Consider the following 26,198-nt stretch of genomic DNA (forward strand, 5'->3'; position numbering starts at 1 on the left):
TCAGAGAATCCTAATATCAACAATAGATCTTATTCTCCCCAATCTAATAGAAAGAACAACCAACTCTTAGGAAGGTGAGAAGGGCTTGTATCCAACTCTATCAGATCAGATGACATGAAATTTCACACTTGGCTGAGAAGATTATCTTTTGCATCACCCTAATTTTTGTATTAATAAAACTTTAAATGTGACAAAAAAGAGGTTTTTTTTTTTACTATAATATGAGATCAAAGGGCCATATTGGTGAGATGGTAGGAATCTTTAAAATTTAATTTTAAAGAAATAACATCATTATAAAGACGTTTTACAGAGAACAAGAAAATTAGAAGTTAAGATAGGCTATGGGAGAGAAAGCATGTGTCTAGGGAATTGGTTCAAATGTTACACTGTCTAAGACTAGGATAGGTTCTTTTTAAATGACCATCACTATCATTACCATAGTCACTGTCACTCTACAACCACTGAGTCCCTGCTGTGCATGGTGTTTCCTTGAGCTCTTGAGCAGAGTTCACCTTTTAATAAAGGACAATTCTTGCTCGGACACATTGTCGCACACGCACAGGAAACCAAATATTTCAGCCCACCCCAGATCATTTCTGCAACGTCACGGGGCCCTGTCTCTTTTCTCACATCTAAGTAGATGCCAAAAATGTTTTGAACAATGGCTTCTTTATTGGAATACACGCAAGAAGGGTGCCTCCATGAGAGAAGACATATTGAGGAGACTACGTTCACTGGAATGTATGTTTAAAAATCAATTTTACGTTATGTTCATAGTTTACAGTTGTGGTATAATAAAAAAATAAATATTGGGTCTTTGTCCGAGGTTTCTGGCATAGCATTCCTAAAATCCCTTGAAAAGAAATTTGGGGGGGATGATAAGATGACTCGTGGGGCAAGAAGGTGCCTAGATTGCTCCAAAATGGGGTTGGTCCAACCATGTGATTAGAGACAGAAAACTTTCAGCCTTATGCCCCAAACTCTGAGGACGGGTGAGGGGCTGGAGATTGAGTACCATCACCAACGGCCAATGATTTCATCCATCATGCCCATGTAATGAAACCTCCATAAAAAGCCCATAATGACAGTTGTCAAGGGGTTTCTTGGTTGGTAAACACTTTGATGTGCTACGGGTGGAGCACCCAGGGAAGGCATGGAAGCTCTTGTCCTGTGCACCTTTTCTATTGGGCTGGTCCTCAGTTGTATCCTTTACAACAGACTGGTAATTGTAAATACCATGCTCTTGTGATTTTTGTGAGTCTTCCTAGCACGTTATTGAACCTGAGGGGGCATCGTGGGAACTCCCCTATTTGTAGTCTGCTGGGCAGAAGTGTAGGTAGCCTGTCATCCTCATTTGCAGCAGGCGTCTCGAGTGAGGGCAGTCTTAAATTGAGCTCTGAATCTGTGGGGTTCTGTGCTAACTCTGAGCAGTAGTGTCAGAAATGAATTGAATTTTTGGACACCCAGATGGTGTCAGAAACTTGTTGTGGAGTTGGTTGATGTCAGGAAAACCACCCAAGAGTCCTACCTGGTGTTATGTAAATGAGGGCCATTCTTAGCTAGTGAATGTCTTTGGGGCCTTTGGGGCCTTCTCCTCCTTCACCGCACAGATTCTGCAAACACACTGCTCTTCATACCCCATCCCAGGCAGAGCAAGGCACTGCTTGAGGAAAAGTGACAGAGCTGGCAGTGATATCATCATTATGGATATATGCTTTTTGTAGGGAACTATTTAGGAAAACAATCCTTTAAGACCAAAAGAGAGACTTTAAAAAAAAAGTGAAAGTTTAGGCTGTACATATTCAGGCTTATTCTGACTGCTCGAGAGTCTATGGCCCAGAGAAAAGAGCCTTTGAAATCTGACACTCCACTGTGCAGAAAAAACAGCTCCCCTCCTCTCTCTCTCCGCAGAAAAGTATTTTTCACCATATAAAGAACTAATAAAGGGTCTCATAAAGGGCAAATCCTCTTAAAATATCAAAAGCTCTCATCAGAACAGGAAGCATGAGTTATGCAGCCAACAATGAAGTGCACAGGGCAGAAAGGCTAGATGCAAGTTCCCGGCCAATGGTTCAGTGCTTATAATCAGGGGTTTAGGGGAAGAATTAAAGGAAAAGTTTCCTTGGATAGAGAATTGAACAGAAATGCCTATGTTGAATGTTTTTAAAATTGAATGTCTATTCTTCATTCTCTGTGGAGATGCGAGGGTATAAATTCTGATATAATACTTATACATGATTACATTTCTCTTTACATCGTTGCCTTTATTTTCAGAACATGGTTTAAAGCTCCCTCAAATCCTCGTTTTTATACTCTGCAAAAACTGTTTCACTGAAAAAGGAAGACTGCATTTATTGAGGATTGGGTATGGGCTGGAGTCTGAGTTTTATAATTTATTTCATTTGTAAATTAACTGTTCAAATAGGGTCAAAAGAAAATGTGTTGAACTGTGGGTCACATTGTAGAGTGTATTTTTAATCACAAGTGGGTGACATGTGTATGATGTTTTTCCCTTACTTCTATAAGAAAAAATAAACTTTAAGCCAGAAAAGCACATTTCCTATTTCCTTTGGAACTCTTCTAATTCCAATAAATAGGGATTAATTGAGCAGCTTTATGTATTCCTCACTAGTCAGGGATCTTCATTTTTTCTTTTAAACTTATTGTTGCAGTTCAGGTTCTTGGGAAACAGACCCTGAGGGAACTTAGCTTTCAGGAAATTTATTAGTCAATACCCATGGGATTGACACCCATGGGGAAAGGGAAGAAAGCAGGATTAGGCAGAGAGAAGATGGGAGGAAAGAGAAGATAGAGACGTTTCAGTCACAGCAAAGGGCTCAGGGGGGCTTTGAAGCTGGGAGGCTTTTCAAAGTAGACCTGAATCATGGTGGGGGTGGAGGGGTGATGGTCAGTTCTTTGTACCCTCATATCAACCAGTAATTGGACGCAGACACCCCCTAGAAAGAGACCATGTCCTTTGGCCAGGGACAATCTTAGAGCTGAGAGCTGAGGGCTATCAGATGGCACATTCCCAGAGCTGGGAAAAAAGTTCTTCAGTCCTGGAGGGGAGATTTGGGTGGCTCAGTAAAGGAGCAGGCATAAATATTTAATTCAGTGGTTAACTACAGAACCACTAAATAAGTGGCAATATGGCAAAATGCGTGCTAGTATATAACCAGTACAAGCTAAGGGGAGATTTAAAGTAATAACTAAGTAAGAATGCATATACCAAATTCCCAGATGCTTGTTTTCTGGGTCATGGTAAAACAAGCCTAATACAGTTCCAGTATCACTTCTATAATCATTTTATTTGACTACACTTGGGAACATTCTCCTCTCTAGTAGGAGAAAGAGAATTACAAATTAAAAGTAGGAAGAAGATTCAGAAATAATATCTTCCCGTGAACTTAAGTATGAAAAAATTTAACAATTTTATCAGAAGCCTAACTTGACTTGAGAAAATTCCTTATGGAAGACACAGAACCTTCCATAAAATTTCGAAAAGCTGAATGAAGCTGGACAAGTGTCCAGAGTACCACCAAGCCCATGGGAAGAGCAAGAGACTGAAGTCAGGAGGGTGTGGGAGAGAGGCTGCACGGAGCAGGGCCATGTCACGATTGGCAGACATGGCAGGAGGCAGTTCAGAGGATTGTGGGCAGTAGGGGAGAGGCAATACAGCACAGTGCTTAGGACTGTGTTCTGAGGAGCCAGTCTGCCTGGGTGTGAATCCTCGTTCTCACCCTAACTAGCTGAAGGAACTTGGGCAAGTCACTTAGAGTCTGCAGGACTCTGTTTCTCACTTGTAAAATAAGGATAATAATAGTACCTGCCTTCACTAGAAACAGAAATCTAAAAGTCACATGCTGAAGTCCAGAATGTATGTGTGTATTAACTTCCTATTGCTGCTATAACAAATCTACAACAAACCTAGTGATTTACAACACAAATGTACGTATTCTCTTACAGTCTTGGAGATAGGAAATCTGAAATCAATTTCACTGCGCTAAAGTTAAGGGATCAACAGGACTGGTTCTTTCTTGGGGCCCTAAGGGGAGAAAATGTTTCTTTGTCTTTTTTAGCTTCTGAGGCCACCTGTGTTCCTTGACTTGTAGCCCCTTTTCCCATCTTCAACACACATCACTCCAAACTCTACTTCCATCATCACATGGCCTCCTCATCTGTTGTCCAATCTCCCTCTGTCTCTCTTTTAGAAGGGCACCTGTGACTATACTCAGGGCCTACCTGGATAATCCAGGATAACTTCACCATCTCAATATCATTAACTTAATCATATCTGCAAATTCACTTTTGCCCTAAGGTAACAGGTTCTGGGGATTAGGATGTGGACATCCTTGGGGGGCCATTATTCAGCCTACCACAATATGTGATTAAGTGAGATGGTTTAGTTCATAAGCATATCATATTGATATCATAACAGCTCAACACAGTTTTGGTAAGGAAAGTTATTAAACTAATTCTGTTAAAAAAATTCGTGGCATTCCTGAAAATGCCTATTGTGCCAGAAGTTATTAGTGTTTACTAAAATATATACTTGCTCCTCTACAATTCTCTGCATCCTTGCACATTAGGTGGAGGCCAATAGAATATGAGCAGGAAGTATGATACCCATTCCATGCTGGCTCTTAGAAATGATCACCCTAATTTATTGCCTAAATGGGAACACTTTTAAGAATAAAATAAAAGGAGAAATATTAACCATTACGCCAAATCGACAGGTATAAATTGTGACTGTCACAGGCAAACCTGGATGTACGGTGGTGATCCTATTTAAAAACATCCCGTAAATTCCCTAGCCCTCTTCTCCTGCACTGGTGACTTTGGCAGCCACGTAGTCCAGACAACATAGTGACAATTTCAAGGACAGTTGCCCATCTTCCACTGGACTTTGCATGAGAAAGAAATAAACATTTATTTCCATGGAGATTTGGGTTTATTTGTTAGCACAGCAATAACCTACTCTATCCTGATTCAAACATGTATGTATGTCCTACACATAACCTATTTCTGAATAGGGGGAAATTCTATCAGAGTAAGGGTTTAACTCCACTCAAAGGTCAGGACTGCAAATCTCAGCAGCAAAAGCTATTGGAAGAAATGCTGTAACTGAGTCCAGTGAAGTTGGGTTCCCTCCTGAAGGGCTGGTTTGGGTCTGCCTGTGGGCTTTTGACCTGGCATACAGAAATGAGAACTCTCGAGTTCGCACGATACTTGGCATTTCTTGATGCTTTTATGAGGGAGCTCACTGGGCTTAACTAGAAACAGAGGCCCTTTTTAGAGCAAAGGCTTATAAAGAACATGAAATGAAGTTTGCGTTTTGTTCATGAGACTTTGCTGCTTAGAATCAAAGCATGACAGGCTTTGTTGGTTTGCAGTTCCCACTGCAGGAGCAAACAGGAGGGCAGGCCCCCTGTGCACAGTGTAGGAAAAAAAAAACACAACCTGTTCACGTTGACTCTGTTATTCACATCTGTATACACCACAAGCACCTGCAAACCATTCTTATAACGTGGCCAACACAGACCGTAAGTTTCTGATAGATAGTCTAACAGAGCTTGCAATTTACAAAGAATTTTCCCATAAATCATTTCATTTAATTCTTTATAGAATTTTTTAACTTGAGCAATCAGCCTTTGTCAATATTAATACGAGCATGTGGAGAAGAAGGGGGTGAGGAAAGAGGAGAAGGACGGAGGAGGAGGAGGAAGGGCAGAGGTAGGTAGAGTGGGAACCCACGACTGCGCCCCCCTGAACATTTATTGTGCACTTATGGACTCTATGCCAGGTACCACATTAAGCACTTTTGGCTAATGATAAATCTGTTGCCACAATAAAATGTGTCAATATTCATAAGGATTTTTTTTTTATTCATGAAAAGCATAGTTTAATGGCTCTCTAGGGAATTAGGCTGAGTGAGAAAATGCCAACCCCCAAAAGTTACATACTGTATGGTTCCTTTAATATAACATTCTGAAAATGACAAAATTATCGAAATGGAGACTAGATTAGCCAAGTATCAGGGTCAGGGATAGGGGCGGGGGCTAGGAAGTTTAGATAGCTACAAAAAGATAACAAGAAGGGTCCTTGGGACAAAATTGTTCTGTATCCTGACTTTATTAACATTAGTATCCTGGTTGTGATATTGTACTATAGTTTTGTAAGATGGTGCCATTGGGAAGAACTGGATTTCTTTATACTATTTCTTATCATTGCATGTGAATCTGTAGTTATCTCAAGACAAAAAATTTAATTAAAAAAGGATGGTTGAAAAATAATACTAAAAATACATCTACACGTTATTAAATGCCAATTTTACTCTATTGAAAATTAGCAAACATTTAGACAAGCCAAAGACCACTAATGAAGGGAGTTGCTAATGGTCAAATGAAGAATGACTCCTTTCACATAATTTTAAGGCTGGGAAAAATAAAAATGGCCACAATGCATTGAATGCTTACCACTGGCATTGTACTAGCACAATACTAAATGGGTTGTATGTTGTTTCTGAGGTAATTCTACAAGAGGAGTAGCTATCACCAAGGTACAAGATAAGGAACCAAAGCACAGAGAAGTAAAGTAACTTGCTCATAGTCACACAATCAATACATGGTGGAAACAAGAATCAAATCATATTTTTATCCACTAAGATACATTGCTCTCGAGACCTTTAACAGAATCTAATTGACTTAAGGTCTTTAAGGGTTACTGACTTGTCAAGGCAAAACTGAGACTAGAACTTGGGCCGAGCGCTCTTCCCACCACACTGTGCTCTCACAGGTGGTTGACAAAAGAACATAACGGCACAGCTGCATGAGATTCAGGTGGAATAAGGGCAAAAATCTCGAATGGCTAGTGTCCAAAGTATTAACAAGGAAAATGGATAAATTTACACCTGCCACTTCTTTGTGGGTTAATTTAAATGTAAGAAAAATTTGTCCAGATAATTTCCAGTGGTTTTTCTAATTGACTCAACTATATGAGGCAAAAAATCAACAATTCTCTTAAAATGAACTATATGCCCATTGTGAAAGGTCCAGTTTTCAGACACACAGACCAACGGAATAGAACTGAGAACCCAGAAATAAACCCACATAAATATGGACAGACAATTTTTGACAAAGAAGCCAAAAACATACAGTGGAGAAAAGACAGCCTCTTCAATAAATGGTGCTGGGAGAATTGGACAGCCACATGCAAAAGAATGAAACTGGACTGCTATCTGTCACCGTGTACCAAAATTAACTCAAAATGGATCAAAGACCTAAACATAAGGCCTGAAACAATAAACTGCATATAAGAAAACATAGGTACTAAACTTGTGGACCTTGGGTTCAAAGAGCATTTTATGAATTTGATCCCAAAGGCAAGGGAAGTAAAAGCTAAAATAAATGAATGGGACTACATCAAACTAAAAAGCTTCTGCACAGCAAAAGAAACCATCAACAAAATAAAGAGGCAACCAACCGAATGGGAGAAGATTTTGCAAACAACACCTCCGATAAGGGGCTAATATCCAAAATATTAACTCAACAACAACAAAAAAGCAAAAAATCCCATTGAAAAGCAGGTAGAGGACCTGAAGAGACATTTTTCCAAATAAGACATAAAAATGTCCAATAGACATAAGAAAAAATGTTCAACATCACTAATCATCAGAGAAATGCAAATCAAAACCACAATGAGATATCACCTCACCCCAGTCAGAATGGCTATCATCAACAAGACAAATAATAACAAGTGTTGGAGAAGCTGTGGAGAAAAAGGAACCCTCATACACTGTTGGTGGGAATGCAGATTGGTGCAGCCGCTATGGAAGGCAGTGTGGAGGTTCCTCAAAAAATTAAGAATAGAATCACCATATGACCCGGCAACCCTCTCCTGGGTATCTATCAAAAAAATCTGAAAAAATTTGTCCATAAAGATATATGTACTCCAATTTTCATTGCACCTTTATTTACAGTGGCCAAGACATGGAAACAACAAAAGTGTCCTTCGATAGATGATTGGATAAAGAAGACGTGGTATATGTATACAATGGAATACTATTCTGCCATAAGAGAGATGAAATAGTGCCATTTCGAACAACATGGATGGATCTTGAGATTATAATGCAGAGCGAAATAAGTCTGACAGAAAAAGTCGAGAACCATATGATTCCACTGATACGTGGTATACTAAACTGAAAACAACCGAAGAACAAGACAAACAAATAAAGAAACAAAAACTCATAGACTCAGACAATAGTTTAGTGGTTACCAGAGGGTAAGGAGGGTGGGGGGTGGTAGATGAGGGTTAAAGGAGAGCCAATATATGGTGATGGAAAGAGACTGACTCTGGATGGTGAACACACAATGTGATATATAGATGATGTAACACAGAATTGTACACCTGAAATCTACATAACTTTACTAACAATTGTCACCCCAATAAACTTTAATTTTAAGAAAAAAAGGAAGGTCCAGTTTTTTATCAAGACAAAATTATTTAGCAAAATGAAGTAAATGAAACTACATATTTAACTCTGTTTTCAGCAAAATAGAAAGCAATGAACAGATTTGCTAATGATACCCCGGCCTCTCACCTCCTTGGACGTTATCTAAGTAACTCAACTTCAGCAAATTGTCCCTTTGATTCTGAAATACAGTTATATCCTGAATGAAGCGAGGCTTACTTTATCAAACAGTGCATACGCTTCTTGCCACTTTTAGAGTAAATACACAATATCAGGTTCATGATTATATTTTGGTTTAAATTATATCCAAGTATCATTATACCCCAAATTGCATGCCTAACAAAAGTAGAACCAATACTTTGAGCCCGATAACACAAAGGCTCTCGGTTGCGGGGTGAATGAGAGCATATTTCACCTTGACACTATTGCGGGCAAATTGAGAGATGAGCATTTTGAAAATGCTATAAACAGCTTAGCCTTTTCTTAGCATTTTGAAGAGCACATTAATAGCCTGGCCTTTTCTTAAGGGGTTTCTTTTTCCCTTAGTCAAATTTGACAGTTAGAAGTGAACAGTGAGAGGATGGAATCAAAGTCAGCGCTGTGTTTTAAAAGCAATGTGGGACTGATGTCATCCGGCATTGTCTTCAAAAGAATATAAGAATATTAAGTGGATGTCTCATGAACTTATACAAAGGATACTCTTCACTTGAGGACACAATGATAATGCCTCACAGAAGAAAGATGCAATTCTAGCTGCTCATGGAATCTATTCAGACAGTTCTTGGCTGGTACAAAAAAAAAAAATCTGCAACTCTCAACCAAAAGAAAAAAGTTATGTTAACAGAATTCTTTAAGACTTAGTAAATACCAACTACAGAATATTTGGAACCTTGTGCCTAATGCTATAAAAGACAATTTAAAGAGAGTATTGTCATTGCCACAATTTGGGCAGTTTTGTTAAACCCAAACCTCTCTTTTGTTAAAAAGAGGCATATGATAATGTAATAAAATTAGCCAAAGGAAGTTAAACAGCCTAGCACGACCCTCTAGGATTTAACAGCTTAAAAAAGTGAAGTGGAAGCTGTCCCACGTGAATAGTGGTACATGCAACCCATCTAACACCCAGAAAAGCTACATAGGTATTTTCAAATGGCTCAGCTTTGGAAGAAAACAGTTTGGGGGTTCCTCAAAAAGTTAAACATAGAATTACCATACAGCCCACCAATTCTACTCCTAGGTATACACCCAAAAGGATTGAAAGCAGGGACTCAAGCAGATACTTGTACACCCTTGTTTCTAGCAGCATTATTTACAATAGTCAAAAGGTGGAAACAACTCAAATGTCCAGCCACAGAAGAATGGATTAAAAAAACATGGTATCTATATACAGTGGATTATTATTCAGCTTGAAAAAGAATGAAGTACTGACACATTCTACAACATGGATGAACTGTGAAAACATTGTGCTAAATGAAATAAACTAGCCACAAAAGGACCAATATTGTATGATTCCATTTATCTGAGGTCCCCAGAATAGGTAAATAGTAGAACAGAAAATAGAAGTTACCAGGAGTTCAGGGAGGAGGGAATGGGCAGTTATTATTTAATGCGTACAAATATTTCTGGAAATGGATGGTAGTGATGGTTGCACAACATTGTGAATGTACTTAACACCACTGAAGTGTACACTTAAAATGGTTAAAATTGTAAACTTTATCTTATGTATATTTTATCATAATACAAAAATGTATATACACTTTTTACTCCAAAATCTTATTCCTGAGAATTAACTCTGAGGCAATAACGCATAAGAGTGAAATATGTATATACCTATCACCCACAAGATCCGTGAATAAAATCTGTTTACATAAAAAGAGCCTGACACAACAATACACAAAAGAAATTATTATGTGAGCATTAAATATAACAAGATAGACATTTCACATAACAATATGTCTATAACATTAGTGAATGAAAAGAGGCAGGTTATAGAATGCATGTACAGGATGGTCTCCAAAATGTTAATAATGATTATTGTCTGGATGGTAGACTTGAGCTGTTTTTAAAATTATCCTCTTAATAAATTTCTGTACTGGTTAATTTTTAAACAAAATAACATGCTATTATAAAATGTTTATCACTCTCTCACATTAATTAAGAAGGGTTAGGCCCTTGGTACTTTCATAATAGATGGTTTCTGTATTTCTATTTCTATAGCAACAATAATACTTGTGAGTGAATCAGATACAGTTTTACAAAAGATACATACCTCAGATAGTGGTGATGGCGCTCTATCACTCAAAAACAGACTTCTTATTTCAGAGCAACATTCAATAATCATGTTCTAGAAATAAGAAGACAGTATAGTGGGGTTGATCTTATTGGTAAACAGTATATATTTTAATTATATGCTATTTATTTTATTTGTCTTTTCTTGCATCATCACCTAACTCTTAATTCCCAGGAGGAGACTTGGAGGGATCCAAAGTTCATAATCCCGTCAGTAATTAGGGTTATTTGAAAAGATACAGGATGGCCACGAAAGATAAGATTTAGTTGAAAATGATACATTGTTTTAGGATTATTTCCCCGAATATTCACTGTTAAAATTCACGTCACAGAAGAATAACAAGTAAAGTAATTCGCACCAAAATAAGATTTTGGAAAACCACTTTTCTTCTGAGACGAGAGTCTAGAAATGAGTTGAAGCAGAGAAGAATGGTCAGGAATAGGGGAAGAAATGGAAAGAGTAAGTGAGTAGGAAGCAAGAATCAATATCATATGCTGTCTACTGTTGATGACACTGCCACAGGCCCTGCTGGATGGACAGGGCTGTGTTTATGTGTGGACATCTGACCCATGAGGGATTTACCCTTAGGCGGGGTTGAAACACTCAGATCCTTTATCACTATAATTTCCTATAAGGAAGGACCGCAGAAGAGAGTTGTAATCAGTACTGGCCATGTGCTAAGAAGTCCTGATACAGAGTTGGAGAAGGCAGGCATTGGGCCAAATGTAAGATGAGTAGGAGCAGGAAACAGAGATGAGTGAGAACTTATACCCCCTGTGGAACTGAGCACAACTTTGGCTCCTGACTCTCCAGCTCCATTTTCTGTCAGGTCCACTGTGTATTGTTCCCAGTCCTTGGCGATGCATGAGCTTCCTTATTGGCCCCTGCCAAATTTGGCCTCCCCACCATTTTCTGTACTTAGCAATTAAAGGAGTCATAATTATAACATTATCAGAGAAAAACTATGCCTGCTGCACAAAGTTGCCAATATCCATCCTGGAAGAAAGCAACAATTTGCTTCATGGTAGCATGTACTAGCATTCAGAAATATTAAAATGAGTCAAGTCCATTAATTTTTACATTATAACTGACCAATGCTGGTTAAATCCTTTAAAAAAAAAAAAAAGGAAGCTATCGAACTCACAGCCCCAACCATGCATGTTATGTCCAAGTTTTAATAAATGCATAAATATAGAAAAGATGAAATTTTAGCATTCCAAAGCTATAGCTAATTTAATTCAATTTAACAAATATATTTAAAGCATTGTATTAGGTACTGTGGAACACAGATAAAGAAATAGGCACTATCCCCCTAAAGTTTATAACTGAGAAAAAACAGATGCATACATAGCTAAATAAAATACCAAATGGACTGTGGTAGGTCAGAACCTCATCGTTATGACATGTTGTAGGAGCCTAGAAGTGGGACAGTAAGTGTAAGTAGGATGAACAGGGAAGATGTAATGGAGGAAGGGTCAAAGGAACTGAGCGTTAACAGAATAGTAGAATTTCAATTGGTAGAGAATGGAGACAAAGACTATGGAAGCAACAAAACAGTGGGCACTCAACGCACATGAGGGATCTGATACGGTGTTTACTGCGGGCTTGTACAGGAGGCATAGCTATGAGAGTGGTGGGACATGGAAAAGTAAGGAATTTGGATTTTGTCGTGGAGGACACTGAGTTACTGGACCGAGGGAATAATGATCAGGGTGCTTTAAAGGGATGATTTTGGCTACAGTTTAAAGGTGAACTGGATTGTTCTCACCAAGAGGTGATACTTAAGTGTGAACTTAAAGGTGAACTTAAACGTTCTCACAAAAAAGAAAAAAAAAGGTGAATTGCACTGGGAAGAGACAAGAGAAAGACAAATCAGCTAGGAGGCTACTCAAACTGTTTGCCCAGGAAGTGATCGTGGCTAAATATAGGTCAGATTCAATGAGACAAAAGGATGGATGGCGGCAGGATCCCCAGCACTGATCAAGGTATACCAGTTCTCTGATTAACCCTCCAGGCTTCTGGTTCATTTCAGGAGAGGAGAACACACATCTACTTCTATATTCCTCTCATTATCTGTATTTCTAATTGAGTTCTTAGGACTGGTTAAAGTATGTTTTCTTTCTATATAAAAGGTGTCAGTAACAGCCATGACGATGGCTGTAACTCAGTAATTCAGCCATGATGAGTTACTGTCATGATTTCATCAAGAGCTATCAAGCAAATGACACTGTCTGTATCATTAATCATTTCACGAAGCAGATGGGCAGCAATGTTACCTGATAAATGACTTTCACTGCTCGTCTCCACATTTATTAAAGAGAAATTTCACCTGAACAACTTCTATTTCTTTGGCATTATTTAAGGTAAACAGCACACATGTTAGAAACTGGCTGATTCCATGTTGAGCTGTGAGAGACCTCGCGTGACCTCGTTACCCCCGAAATGAAGACAGGAAAAGCACTGAGCTCATCCCTCCCGTCAGAAAACTGCTGGCAGAGTGCTGTGTTTGGCGAGGGGCCTGGGAGGACACAGAATGACTCTCGCTCAATCTCTGCCATTTCTCCTTTTAAAAAGGAGCATCTGTTGGTTCTATGAGGGATGGTCTTTTGAGTTACTTCAAAAATATAACAATAAAGCCAATTCTTTGACTTAGTTGAAATCCTCATCATCTTTCACCTATAATACGCAAAAAGCTTCCTAAACTGTTTTCCATCCTCCAAACTCGTTTCTCTCATCCCTCCTTCACATGCCACCAGGGTTACCTTATAGACATAGTGCGGATCATGTGATGCCCTCCAGATACGATCCCCACCTTCTCCGACTCCCCGCCCCCCCACACACCCAGCCTTGCCTTCCCATGGCATTTTCTGCAGAAAAACAGTCATTGATCATTTCTTCATTCCACATCTACTGAATGCGTCCTAAGTGCCATGGAGGGGTAACCGAGATGAACAAGACTGAGCCCTTAAGGAGCTCGTGGTCGGGTGGGAGGAGCAGGAGAGAGGGACCTCCCGCACTACGTACGAGACCAGAGAGGAGGAAGCACTCAGCTCCACCCACCCGCCAGCCCCATCTCCCACCACATTCACCCCATACTCCTGCCACAGCAGATGGCTCACTGCCCCCTGAGTAACATTCAGTCCCGTGACCTCACGTCTCATCTCTTGCAGTAGCCTCAGTCAGGAATGAGTGCCCTCCACAAGTCTCCAACTAGAAGTTTCACAAGCAAGGACTGAAGAGGTGCTATGTTTCAGTTCCTGGGCGAGATCAAATGATGAATAGGAACCCTGAGCAAAGGAATTCACAGTAGAGAGAGGAAGAAACAGACAGATAATCGCTGAAACAGTACAGTGAGGACACAGGATATTTTGGTGTGCAAGGGAAAATGGCCGTTATTTCCACTTATAGGGAGCGCTGTCTGAGCTATGTAAGCAAGTACAAAGTCTAGCTCAACTTTTTCTCTCTCTCAACACACACACACACACACACACGCACACACACACACCTCTATGAAGGAGATTTAAAAGTAATAAATGAGAATAGTTTGTATCAACAGCCCTACGACTTAGAGGGAAGGATTCCAGCAACCTTACCCTTTTATACAGTGTAGAATCCAGATAATGGGGGAAACAGGAAAACTGGAGGAAGTCAGAGACCAAGTTGAACACACATAATAAAGAGCTGAGCCAGAGCAGGAAGGGGAGAGAAAACAAAACTCTCCACGCAGACTGCGTTGGAGGCAAAGATTTAGTTAGGAGTTAGAGCCAAACGAGACAGATGTTGGCGAGCAGCTGTGGATGTCAGGGAGATACCCAGAGCAAGACAGTTGGGGAAAAGAAAACGTAACAGGGGAAGTTGTGCTGTGCATTAGGAAGGAATCCTTCTCAGATGTTCTTACAAGAGACTCCATAAAGATTTAGATCATCTTCAATGGTTTTGAACATCAGGGTGATGTTTCTTTGAATGTCACACTTTGCTTGCTAAAAGAGGGCTGCCAGGCCACTGGCTCATTATGACATCTAGGTACCTATAGCCACACGCATACAGTGATTAACCTCCTCCATGGCAAGGACCTAATTGGACTGATGTCTGCCTGTCCTCTCTCCCCAAGCCTAGGAAATTTTTGCAAATAATTATTTCCCAAAAACAATTTATTCATTGATGCTAATGTCCAATTGTATTGTCTTCTGTTTTCATATTACTTTAATATTTGGGATAATTTGAGTTTACAGCAATTTTAATTGCCTCGTACAAGCCAGGCCTTCCATACATGTTTGCTGAACTAACCTTAGATGACTTGGCAAACAAACATAATTTAAGCTTTTCATATCAGTATGCTATCATTCCAAACAGGTGTTTTTGTCTTAAAATCAGGACGGGTTGTACCTTTCACATGCTTTGAAGTACCTAATATACTCTGAAGACACCCCGAAAACTGTGAATGACAGGTTAAAATAACTTAGTCATTCTGAGCTGATGGTGTTCATTTTAAAAAGACATGTAGGTTTTCAAGCCAGAAGTGATTGGAACACCTGTTATGTAACCCTCCCAATACATCCTAAATTAATATCTGTGTTCTGAAGTTCTTGGCTTATTTCAGACAACAAAAATTGGGGGGGGGGGGGAGAAAACACAAAGGAAGGGAATGAGAAATATTAACCAAAGGCACATTTTTCTGAACCCTTATATTTAATAACCCACCAAAAATCTATACTGTGATAGAAAGAAATATATTAGATTAAAGAGGTTATGAAATCCTGTCTAATTCTTGACCAGAATTGATCGCTTCAAGTGTCCTGGTTAACTTCTAATTAGCTCCAAGCGAAGGTTGTCATGACAACGGACTGGTAGGTTTCATCAACAGGATTTATTTGCTATAACCCGGAATCTAGCTGCTTTATTTTCTTAAGTGCTGGTTATTATACTGGAAAATAGAAAACTTTATGTGTTCCTTTCATTTCTTAACTTTCAAATGTTATGAACTAATTAGTTTGACAATTCACTTAAACAAACACTAGTTTTTCTTCCATTTGAAGATATTCTGACTTCACACATTAATTGGGTAATAAAAATGCTCAAATAATAGACTTAGAGCGAGAATTAAAAGTAATGTAATGAAGTTACAGAACATTGTTTCATGGAACTCAGTTACAGCTGAATGACTTCTCTAGATTGGCTCTGTTTTCATTCACCACCAAATTCTTATAATTTGTATGCTTCGAAGAGCTTTGAAGGAAACACTACTTATGTGTCTAAAAGTTGGGTCATATCTGGGACTCTACATAGAGAGAATAGAGGGCAGAAGATCCATAAAATTCAAGTTTAGCTACATAGTTCTGCTCTGATGAAGTAAAAAATAAGCATTTATGTAGAATGACATCCATCCTGCAATAGCAATGTAATTTTCCATTATTTAATAACTTACTTTCATTTCTTTATCAATTGATTTCTCTTCCATTTTTCGTATTTCAGATACATTTTCATCTGGAGTAATTTCAGAAATTGCTGGCAATGATATTTCAGCTATTTGCGTAAGATTAAACAGTTTCTCATGAATTGAAATAACTCTAAAAATAAATACATATGTATTTTATTTAAAAGTTTAAAAAGGCATCCATTTATTCCCAGAATCAATAATGTGTAGAGTAAGTCCTTGGTTATTTAACACTCAGTTTTCTGGCATCCCTAAACATAATTCATTCAATTATTCCTTCATTTAAGAAACATGAGCAAAGAGACACAATTCAAACAGGCATAATGTTTATGATCTTGCTATACAATCAGATAGACATGTAACTACCAACTGGCACAGGCACAATGAAAGAAATGTATACATCCAAAATACTGCCTCACATGAAAATAAAGAAAATAAATATCCATATGGGCAAAGGAACTCCAAGCAATGACAAAAAGATTCCCTCCTGTGTAAACCTTAATGACGTGCTATGATTGTCCTGCTGACCTGAAGGTAAAAATTATGAGAAGTTAGCAATGGCTCTAAAAAAAAACCCCAATCAATGAGCCCACAGCACTGAAATGTATTGTGTGTGGAGTGGAGGGTAGGGAGAAAAATCAACACAGGAGGAAAAGCAAAAGCAAAGGAGGAGGGCAGAGGACACAGTGGCAATTAAGCTGCAGACTGAAAGCGTCTGGAGCCACAAAGGCAGAGGTGAACTGGTGAGCAGAGTTGGAAAATGGGAAAGACTTGAAACAGTTGACGGAGGCAAACAGCCACCTGCCTGGCCCAGTGACTACAATACAGGCCCAGCGTGCCTGTGCATGCCCGTATGTGTGTGGGGTGCAGGTGTCTCCAGCCAGGGAAGGGGAGAAATTTTTATGGAAAAGAACTAAATTGTCCAATATAACAAACGAACATCAGGGAAAAAAAAATCAGGAATGTCAGTTCTCCACTTTTCCTCTTATTTTGCCTTCTAAAGGATGATTAACAAGAGCAATTCCCCATGAGCTGATCTTATCTTGACCCTCATAAGAGCACAGGAAACATCACCCTGGATGAGAGAAATTGTCCATTTTCACCATGTCACCAAGTGACAGATCAGATGAAAGGTTGTCAGTCACCCTCCTCTGTGATGGCCTCAGTGACAGGGACATGTCCCTAACTGTAGTAACCCCACCATCAATCAGGAACACACCAAAAATAACATTTTGGAATAAAAAAGAACCTGTCAGTTTGATTACCTTCTACTCCACAGAAATTATAATAATTTTCATAATGTGGTTCTGAAAAAAAAAAATCTTGCCATGTTTCTGGATGTACAGGGCAAGTGCCTAATTTCCTAATTTTGTTGCTTAGCTGTGCTGGTATATGACCTGTGTCTAGATTTTCTGCCATTTCACTAAAATAAAGAAAGAGGGAAAGAGAGAGAGGGGGAGAGAGGGAGGGAGGGAGGGAGGGAGGGAGGGAGGGAGGGAGGGAGGGAGGGAGGGAGGGAGGGAGGGGAAGGAGAGGAGAGGAGAGGAGAGGAGAGGAGAGGAGAGGAGAGGAGAGGAGAGGAGAGGAGAGGAGAGGAGAGGAGAGGAGAGGAGAGGGAAAGGGAGGGAGACAGGGAGGAGGTAAGGGAGGGAGGAAGAAAAGAAAAAGAAAGAAAAAGAAAATTGTCCAAATAATTCAAAGTATGCCAGTTCTTGAAACATTTCTTGTTTTATTCTCTTTCATGCCGAGGCCAGAGTCCTTGGAAACGAAAATCACAGAGCACGAGTTCTGTAGGGAAAGACAGAGAAGCACCAAGCCTCAGTTCCCTAAGCACTTACTAGGTACCTAGTGGGGCAGAGAGCTGACACTGACAAAAAAAAACATGAGCGTTAGTAAGGAATTAGTAATGAGACTTGACATTTGCCCTGTGCTTCCGCCTTTCAAACTATGTGCGTACATTGTCTGGCTTGATCCTAACAATAACCCTGAAAGGAGGCAGAATAGGTATTAATTCCATTTTGCAACCAAAGAAATGGAGGCTGAGGTCATAAGAGCAATGAACAATGGAATCAAAGCTAAATTAACTAAGCAATGAAACAAATAAAAAACAAACAAGGAGTTTGGTAAAGTGAAACAGGAACAGAGAGAAACCAGGCATGAGCCAAAGTTAGAGACATGCCCTATTTGATGGAGGAAAGCAACCTAGCTGAAGCAGAGATTTTTGACTAGGGAACAATATAAAACAGGATTGGGTAAGAGGAAAGAGTAAGACAAGGGATATGGAGAAGTATGGGCTTAATTTTGCAACTCAATTCAGAGCCACATTAATTTTTAAATACACGCAAAATTTTAGGCAATATATAGTACAGACAACATCCTGTACTTTGTATAAATTTCATAAAATTGTTATAAATTTCAGGAATTGTTCCTCCAACAACCCTAGGTATTATTATTATTATTCCCATTTTTCTGAAGCAACTGAGGCACAGGAACCTGCTCAAGGTTGAGAGGGTAATAAGGGGCACGCCTGGCATTTGAACCAAAGCAGGCTGGATTCAGAATTTGTGTTCTTAACCACTGCAGTGTCACGCAGCCCTAAGTAAAAGGGAGATTTTTTCCTAAAAATATCTTCTGTTACCTTGTATATTACTGAAACAGCTTGTTTTTATGAAAATACCAACAGTGAAGGTTAGAGTTGTAGATAATCCATCTTTACTTGCCTGTTCAGTGAAACCCAGAAAGAGCCAACACATGCATCGCTGTAAGTGGTATTTTCAACATCGGAAACCTTCAGGGGCTTCGTATTATATGCATACAATAATAAAACCTACAAGAAAATGAAAGGGCATATAAAATGTGACATCAAAATTATACTTTGCCTCAAAAAATGTGGCATCAGTTCTCAAAATAATATCATTAATCTTTAAAAAGTTTTTCTTTGAAAGAGAAAAATGAGGATTTTTTTTTTTTCAATCCACTTTAAGGAGAATGATATGAACAAGAATTGTGCAAAGGTTATGAGATGAAAAGAAATACTATTTGGTACCAATATTACATTCTTTTTGAAGAGTGACATTTCTTAGTGCAGTTAAATTTAAATTTCAGCCTCTGAAAGCCCTCTACAAGTTCTAAATATACACCCAGTGAATATATAACTTTGTTTCTTGTTAATTTTCAATATGTACTTTTCCCATAGTGGTCATAGCTGCTTCTCTGCATTCACTTATGCTGTCTCCTTCTTCTCTCCACTTATTCAATCTACACACAACTTTCCAGTCCCCACCACTAAGATGAAACTTTTCCTAATGATGGAGGCTCTACTAGTTGCCCTGTTCGAATTCTGACAATATTTAGAGTCAGTCCTACACAATCATGGATTCATAGAATTTGAAATTCATGGAAACTTACAGGTGATCTACTCTATGTCCCGCATTTTAGATATAAGAAAGCTGAGGCCCAGAGCTGCCAGTCAAAATCGACTAAGTGCACGTGTTTATCTCTGCTTCCTCACAAATCAAACTGAAATAAGAGTAAAGATAGTTTAGTGGTTACCACAGGGTAAGGGGGAAAGGAGGTGGCAGATGAGGATAAATGGGGTCTAATATTGTGATGGAAGGAGAACTGACTCTGGGTGGTTAACACACAACGTGATATACAGATGATGTATTACTGAATTGTACACCTGAAACCTATGTAACTTTACTAACCATTGTCACCCCAATAACCTTTAATTAAAAAAAAATAGAGTAAAGAGATTTTTTTTTAAAGGCATGAATCAACAAAGACAGAAGATGAGAGAGGAGGAGAGGCAGACAAGAATTAACAACACTCTGACAGAAAGCACTTGGAAGAGCTGATCTGACTCAGCAGAAGGAAAGGCTGTATCCTAACTACTTTTAGAGGGGCTGCCAACAAGAGGCCTGTATCCTGAGAAGGCTTTGGGACTGGGGGCAGCAGGAATCTTAGCCTCCTTCCCATCCTCTCTCCATGCCACCAGGAGACCCCCTCCCCCGCCCACTCCCCTTGCCTCCTCTCTGCTGGCTGAACTTCTTCCATGTTGCTCTCTGCTGAGGTTAAATTAGAAAAGATCTATTCTTGGGGACATTGGGTACAGGGGTGAGATACTGAACTGAAACCAATGGAATTAAGCGAAAGTCTGTGTTCTGAACAAGGGACATCCCCTTCCTCCGTCCACTCCAACCCTTTTCAGAATGTAGAAAACCTGATGGGAGTCTAAAAAGAGTCCTCTTAGGGAAATTCACCAAAGAGAAAAGACCTACAGATACTGATATTTCAGCATCCTTCAAAAAAACTGCTGGCCCCTGCAGTGGCCCCACACTGGGGCCTATGTATCAATAACCCTGATAAGATACGTTTCTTAGTGACTCCAAACATGAATGGATAGCCAATAGTCACTAGACACAAAATGAAAGGCAGCGACCAAAACTAATATAAGAAAAGAACTTGGAGAAGCAGATACAAGACAAAGAGCATAAGAAAACATCACTGAAACCATAATTAATACCCTCAGAGAAGAAAGACAGTATTACATGTGTGAAACAAGAACTTAGTACTGTTAAAATGGAACAATAAATGACACGATAGACGTCTTAAAAATTTAAAAATAGGGGAGGATGGGTGGCTCAGTTTGTTAGAGCATGAGCTCTAAGCAACAGCGTTGACGGTTTGATTCCCACATGGGCCAGTGAGCTGTGCCCTTGGCAACTAGAATGAAGACAATGAGCTGCTGCTGAGCTGCCACTGAGCTCCTGGGTGGCCGGATGGCTCAGTTGGTTGGAGTGCATGCTCTCAACCACAAGGTTGCCAGTTCGATTCCCGCAAGGGATGGTGGGCTGCGCTCTCTGCAACTAAGATTGAGCGATGGCAACTGGACTTGAAGCTGAGCTGCGCCCTCCACAACCAAGATTGAAAGGATAACAACTTGACTTGGAGCTGATGGGTCCTGGGAAAAACATACTGTTCCCCAATAAAGTCCTATTCCCTTTCCCCAATAAAATCTTTAAAAAAAATAAAAATATAATCATGACAACTGACAAAAGATTTGAAATATAAAGTTGAACACAAAGTAAACCTAAATTTAAAAACAAATAGGGGAGAAAAGTAAGCACTCAATCTACTAGGTAGAATATCTGAATAATAGAAATTGCACAATATGGAGATAATCAGAGGGAGGAAATTATCAAAGAAAAAATCTCCATGAACTGAAGAATATACTTTCAACATTGAAAGGGGCACCCTAACAATGGATGAAAGACCCACACCAAGGCACCTTGTAGAATTTCAGAACATGGGACAGAGGGAAGATCCACAGAGCTTCCAGAAGAAAAAAGTCAAAATAAAGAACTAGGAATTGGAATGCGATCAGACTTCTCAACAGCAATATAGGATTGTCAGAGACAATGGAGCAATGCCTCCCACACTTTGAGGGAAAATAATTTCAACCTATAATTTCATGCCTAAAAAACAAGGGAGTAAGCATTAAGATGATGACCTTTTGTCAGATATTTAAGGTCTTTTTACCTCTTGTGGAATACAAGGTCAATTTCAGTCAGTATGTTGCAACTTTTAGCCTCTCAGGGGACTGTGATCATCACATTGGCTGTTGGCCAAACCTAGTGAAATGTGCTAATAAGTAGTGTAATCCTGTCCTCGACACACCAGGGGACAGCCAGTGCCATCTTATCAGCATTTCCTTTTGTAGAAAACATGCATATTGATGATTTGCATCTGGATTCTGTTATCTTCATTTCTATTACTGAGTCTGGTACCAGATACGGTTTTAACTACATAAACAGGGAGGTACGAAAGACTCCTTCTCAAATAAGACAGTAACTTCCTTGATACTAAGATGTCTCACCATATTTTGGTGGTTCATGATCCATAGGTGAAGTGTGCCCTGTGCAACTGACACAGGATCTTGGAAGCTGCTCCTGGACATCGTGGATGTCTCCCATGGTTATCTGTGCTGACATTATCCTGCAATGCCTTATCCTTTACTAAAGTCTTTGATGAATATACTTTGTGGAGTCTGGTGAGTCCTTTGAATAATCAGAGCCTTCAATTCACCCTTTTTCAGGGTAAGATGTGTTCATTTGACATTAGAGAATAAATCAAAATAGAAAGAAACATAGCACCCCTGGAACCCAACTCAAAAGAAGGGTTTGGCGAATGGGGCTTTTCAGATGATACCTGAGCCATAAGAGCAATCAGTCTAGTTTGCATGTCTCTAAAGGAGAAAAAAAAAAATGGAACTGAGACATAAGCTTATGGGTTTGACCATATGGAGAGGGGCTGTATAGTTCTTTGAAAGTTTAAGAAGAATGAAAGATTCTAAAATACAGAGAACAAGAAGTTAAGCAAATACAAAGCAATTTCTTTCTTCAGGAAGAAAAAAAATAGTACCTTATTTGGCTCAGCTATGAGTGGTATTTATATGGTCATAATTTAAACACTGACTATGGTTTAAGAATTATGATAGAACTTGATTAGGAGAATGTGCAGAGGAGAAGAGTGTATGTGTGTGTGAGGAAAGGTTGACGTTAGCCTTCCTCTTCCATAGTAGTATGTGAAGTTGATCACTCAAGAAATCACCATGTAAGCATGTAATTTAGATAAATGGTGGGGGGGACAGAAACAACCAAACACTCCATGTGAAAGAATTTAAAGTAATTGCATCTGGGAAGGGGAATTAGGGATGGAGACAGCTAAACAGAGAACTGTTCTTTTTTTATTCATTAAAAGTCTTTCAAATTTTGATTTTTCAAACTATGAAAAATTTGATGAAACATTTCTGAAAACTAAATGAGTCCCAGACAGATTAGCCCAAGAACACACACAGTCTTTTGGTGTTTGCTCTTGTTTTTTTTTTTGCTAACCTTTGTTAACCTTGACTCCCAGGTTAGCATATAAAATCCCTGAGGACAGGAGTGACATCTGGTACTTTTTTAGTAGTGCTCACAGCACCCAGAGCATTAATTAATATCTTCATTTATCTGAAATTTTCATTAGCTCTATTAAAAGCTTAATGAAGTTCCCCAAAGCATGTTAGTGGAAAATTTTAAATAGATAACCTAGTTTATATTTAAGCCCTGATAATGAAAATGACTCTTTCCCTCCTCAGACTGATACTTGTCAATGGGTTTGCAATACAGTTCAAAATCTTTTCTAACTGAGCATAGCACAAACAACTAAATTCAAAGTTTAATAGTTTCAAATTAGACTGGATGTGCATAGAGTGGGGCAGTACGTAAACAATAAAACACTGAACTCACTGGAATAGTTGTGAGCCTGGGCTCTGAAGCCAGGGTGCCTGGGTTTGTCTCCACCACTTACTAGCTCTGTGATGTTGGGCAAATTATTAAAAAGTTATGCTTCTGTTTCTTTATTTGTACAATAGAGATGTGGTATTCCCTATCCCATGGATCTGTGTGTAGTTTCAATGGGTCAATGTCAAGCGCTTAGAGCAATGCTTAGAGCATTATTGTTGTTTTTAGCCTCATAATCTCTCCTGGCTCCTCACTCTCCCTTGGTACCTCATTCTTCATATTCTCTTAGACTTGCTGATAATCCCAAATCAAATTCCCAGTTGATCTTCCAGTCAGTCCTTGTCTAATCCACTCATGTTCAGCTCTATTCCCAACTTGTCCTCACTCCTCAGGGATAAGTTTCAGCCTGTATCATCTTGCATACTCAGGACTGGATTCTGCAGGAGATAATATACTCATGATGGGGTTTTCAATGCTCCCTTACTCACTTCTGAAAATACTTTTATTCCACAGCAAAGAAGTGATATGGTTTGGACAAACACTGAGGAAAACTGTGTTTTAAATTGTCTTCTAGCTAGTCTAGTAAGCAAAATATATTTTTTTTCTAAAGAAAAAAATAAATTTGTCTTGTATGTAGAATCCCTTGCAGCCCAGGCATGGGTGAAAGAAGAGCCCCTCATCTACTAGATGGAAATGATTCATAACGCCCTCCTCTTGGTATCTTAATCACCTAACAAAATGCCTGGTATACAGTATGCATTCAGTATACCTCCTATATTTCAGAAGTTAAACGTTTCTAAGTTATACACTTAATTCTAAAGTATTGTGGTATGGACTATTTCACCCTGTGAATTTTAAAAATATTTTATATCCAAATCCTCAGTCCCAGGATTTCTGCTTTGCTGCTACCAGCATCCTTTTCCTATTGGCATTTCTGCTTCAGTGTAGTGGACAAACTGAAGTGGATTGAGAAGCTGAATTAGGTGATGATGCCAACCTGCAGTGTTATCCAATAACCACCTACGACCCTGGAAACTCCAAAGCCCTAAGTCAGATCTTAAGGTTCATTACCTTCCTGCCCAGAGGCTAGAAGGGCCTGCAGCCAGGATCATCCTCTGAGGACCCAACATAGCACTGCTCTTAGGAGTGCAGACCTGGAGTCGGAATGAGGTACCAAGGTAGAGTGAGGAGCCAGAAGGGATCATGGGGCTAAAAACAACAGTAATGCTCTAAGTATTGCTCTAAGCACTTGAGATTGACTCATTGAATCTTCACACAGATCCAAGGGATGGGGAATACCACATCTGCATTGTACAAATAAGGAAAGAGAGGCATAACTTTTTAATAATTTGCTCAAGATCACAATCCTGACTCCATGCCAACTAGCACTCCTCCATTTCAAGTATCAGTTTCCTTGTCTATAAAATGGAGCTAATGATAGTACTTACCTAATACAGCAGTTGTGAAACTGATATAAGTGTCTGGAATATAGTATGCTCTACATAAGTATTCACTATTGCTATTATCTTGTGGGTTTCATTAGCTTTGGCCAGTCATTCAACACCAAATTCTACACTGAAGGCCTAAGATGATAAGTAGAGAAATGCTAAAAGTACACCAATATTTAAATCAGCAAACAAATTTCAGTGTTACCTTCCAAAAAGATAGAATCTTAGGACTAGAAGATGTAGACTGTCCAAGTCAGTTTTTCCTGATTTTTTGACTGAGATATATGGCAGCAACTACATCTGTTATCATGATCCAGTACATACATACTTATTGTCAAAGGGGGGGAAAGTCCACAAGCTAAGAAATGGGAAAACTGTGTGCTCTGTATCTTTGCTATGGCTTAAGAAAAACATGTATAAATCAGAATTTGTTAGTTGGTGATCTGCTTCTAATCTCTGACACCAGTTCATGCTTCCATATTAATTATCAGACATGTCTGCTAATGGAGAAAGCCTTGTTATTCTAATTATCAGTCACAGATGTAGTCTTAGCATTAACTTCTCAGTTCATCCTGACCAAAACTGATAAGGTGTGATATTTCTATGACCTTGTGAAATGAACTATATATTTTTAAATTTTTCTTTGTTTTTGTGTTTTTTTTTTAAACTAGCTGCTTAGGTAAACATTCCATTTCCCAACTATGTAATCTTTCTCTTTTCATACACTTTCTGAATGATATACTCTTTTATCACTTTGTTGGTTCTCTTGCCAGCAAGTAAATAAATTCTGACATGCTGATGAGCAATGTCAGTAATTTTCTTTTTTAACATATCTATCATGAAATAAGTTTCAGAAAACATTTTCACTGACTGTATATGATTCAATCTGATATTTTTACTTCCTCTCACATTTTAGACATTCCATTTAGGATCACTCCTCGTATTTAATTTCTTTAAAAAAGCATACTACTCATCTCCTACTCTATTGACTCCATGACTTAGAGTATTATTGGAACCACACTTTGAAAACTACTGTACAAAGTTCCTCAAAACAGACTGCAGATTTATATTTCAAAACATATGTGAAATATCTGGCAAGGACCTGACTTGAGGGTGGGCAGCAAAGTACTTTCAAAATATAAGAAATATCTTTAAATGTTTCTGGGGAGTGAAAAGTTAAAGTTTCTCTTTTTGTGTAAGTAGGAAGAGATATGTAATTGACCAAGAGTTAGCAGGATTGCCAGCCTAAGGAAACAGAATGAGGAGAGCA

General features: G+C 39.0%; 1 protein-coding gene across 1 annotated transcript in view; it reads right to left on the bottom strand.

Annotated features, from left to right (window-relative positions):
* CFAP54 (cilia and flagella associated protein 54) overlaps positions 1-26,198 on the bottom strand; it is a 252,362-nt gene that overhangs the window by 7,224 nt on the left and 218,940 nt on the right. Inside the window, exons 65-67 of the mRNA XM_019732067.3 lie at positions 18,915-19,021; positions 16,186-16,327; positions 10,740-10,814 (exon numbers count right to left, since the gene is read on the bottom strand). Of these exons, the coding sequence (XP_019587626.3) occupies positions 10,740-10,814; positions 16,186-16,327; positions 18,915-19,021 (324 nt within the window). The remainder of the gene's footprint in view (positions 1-10,739; positions 10,815-16,185; positions 16,328-18,914; positions 19,022-26,198) is intronic.

The sequence above is a fragment of the Rhinolophus sinicus genome, chromosome 1, assembly GCF_057876585.1.
Source record: "Rhinolophus sinicus isolate RSI-liver-muscle chromosome 1, RSI-T2T, whole genome shotgun sequence".
Taxonomy (NCBI): domain Eukaryota; kingdom Metazoa; phylum Chordata; class Mammalia; order Chiroptera; family Rhinolophidae; genus Rhinolophus; species Rhinolophus sinicus.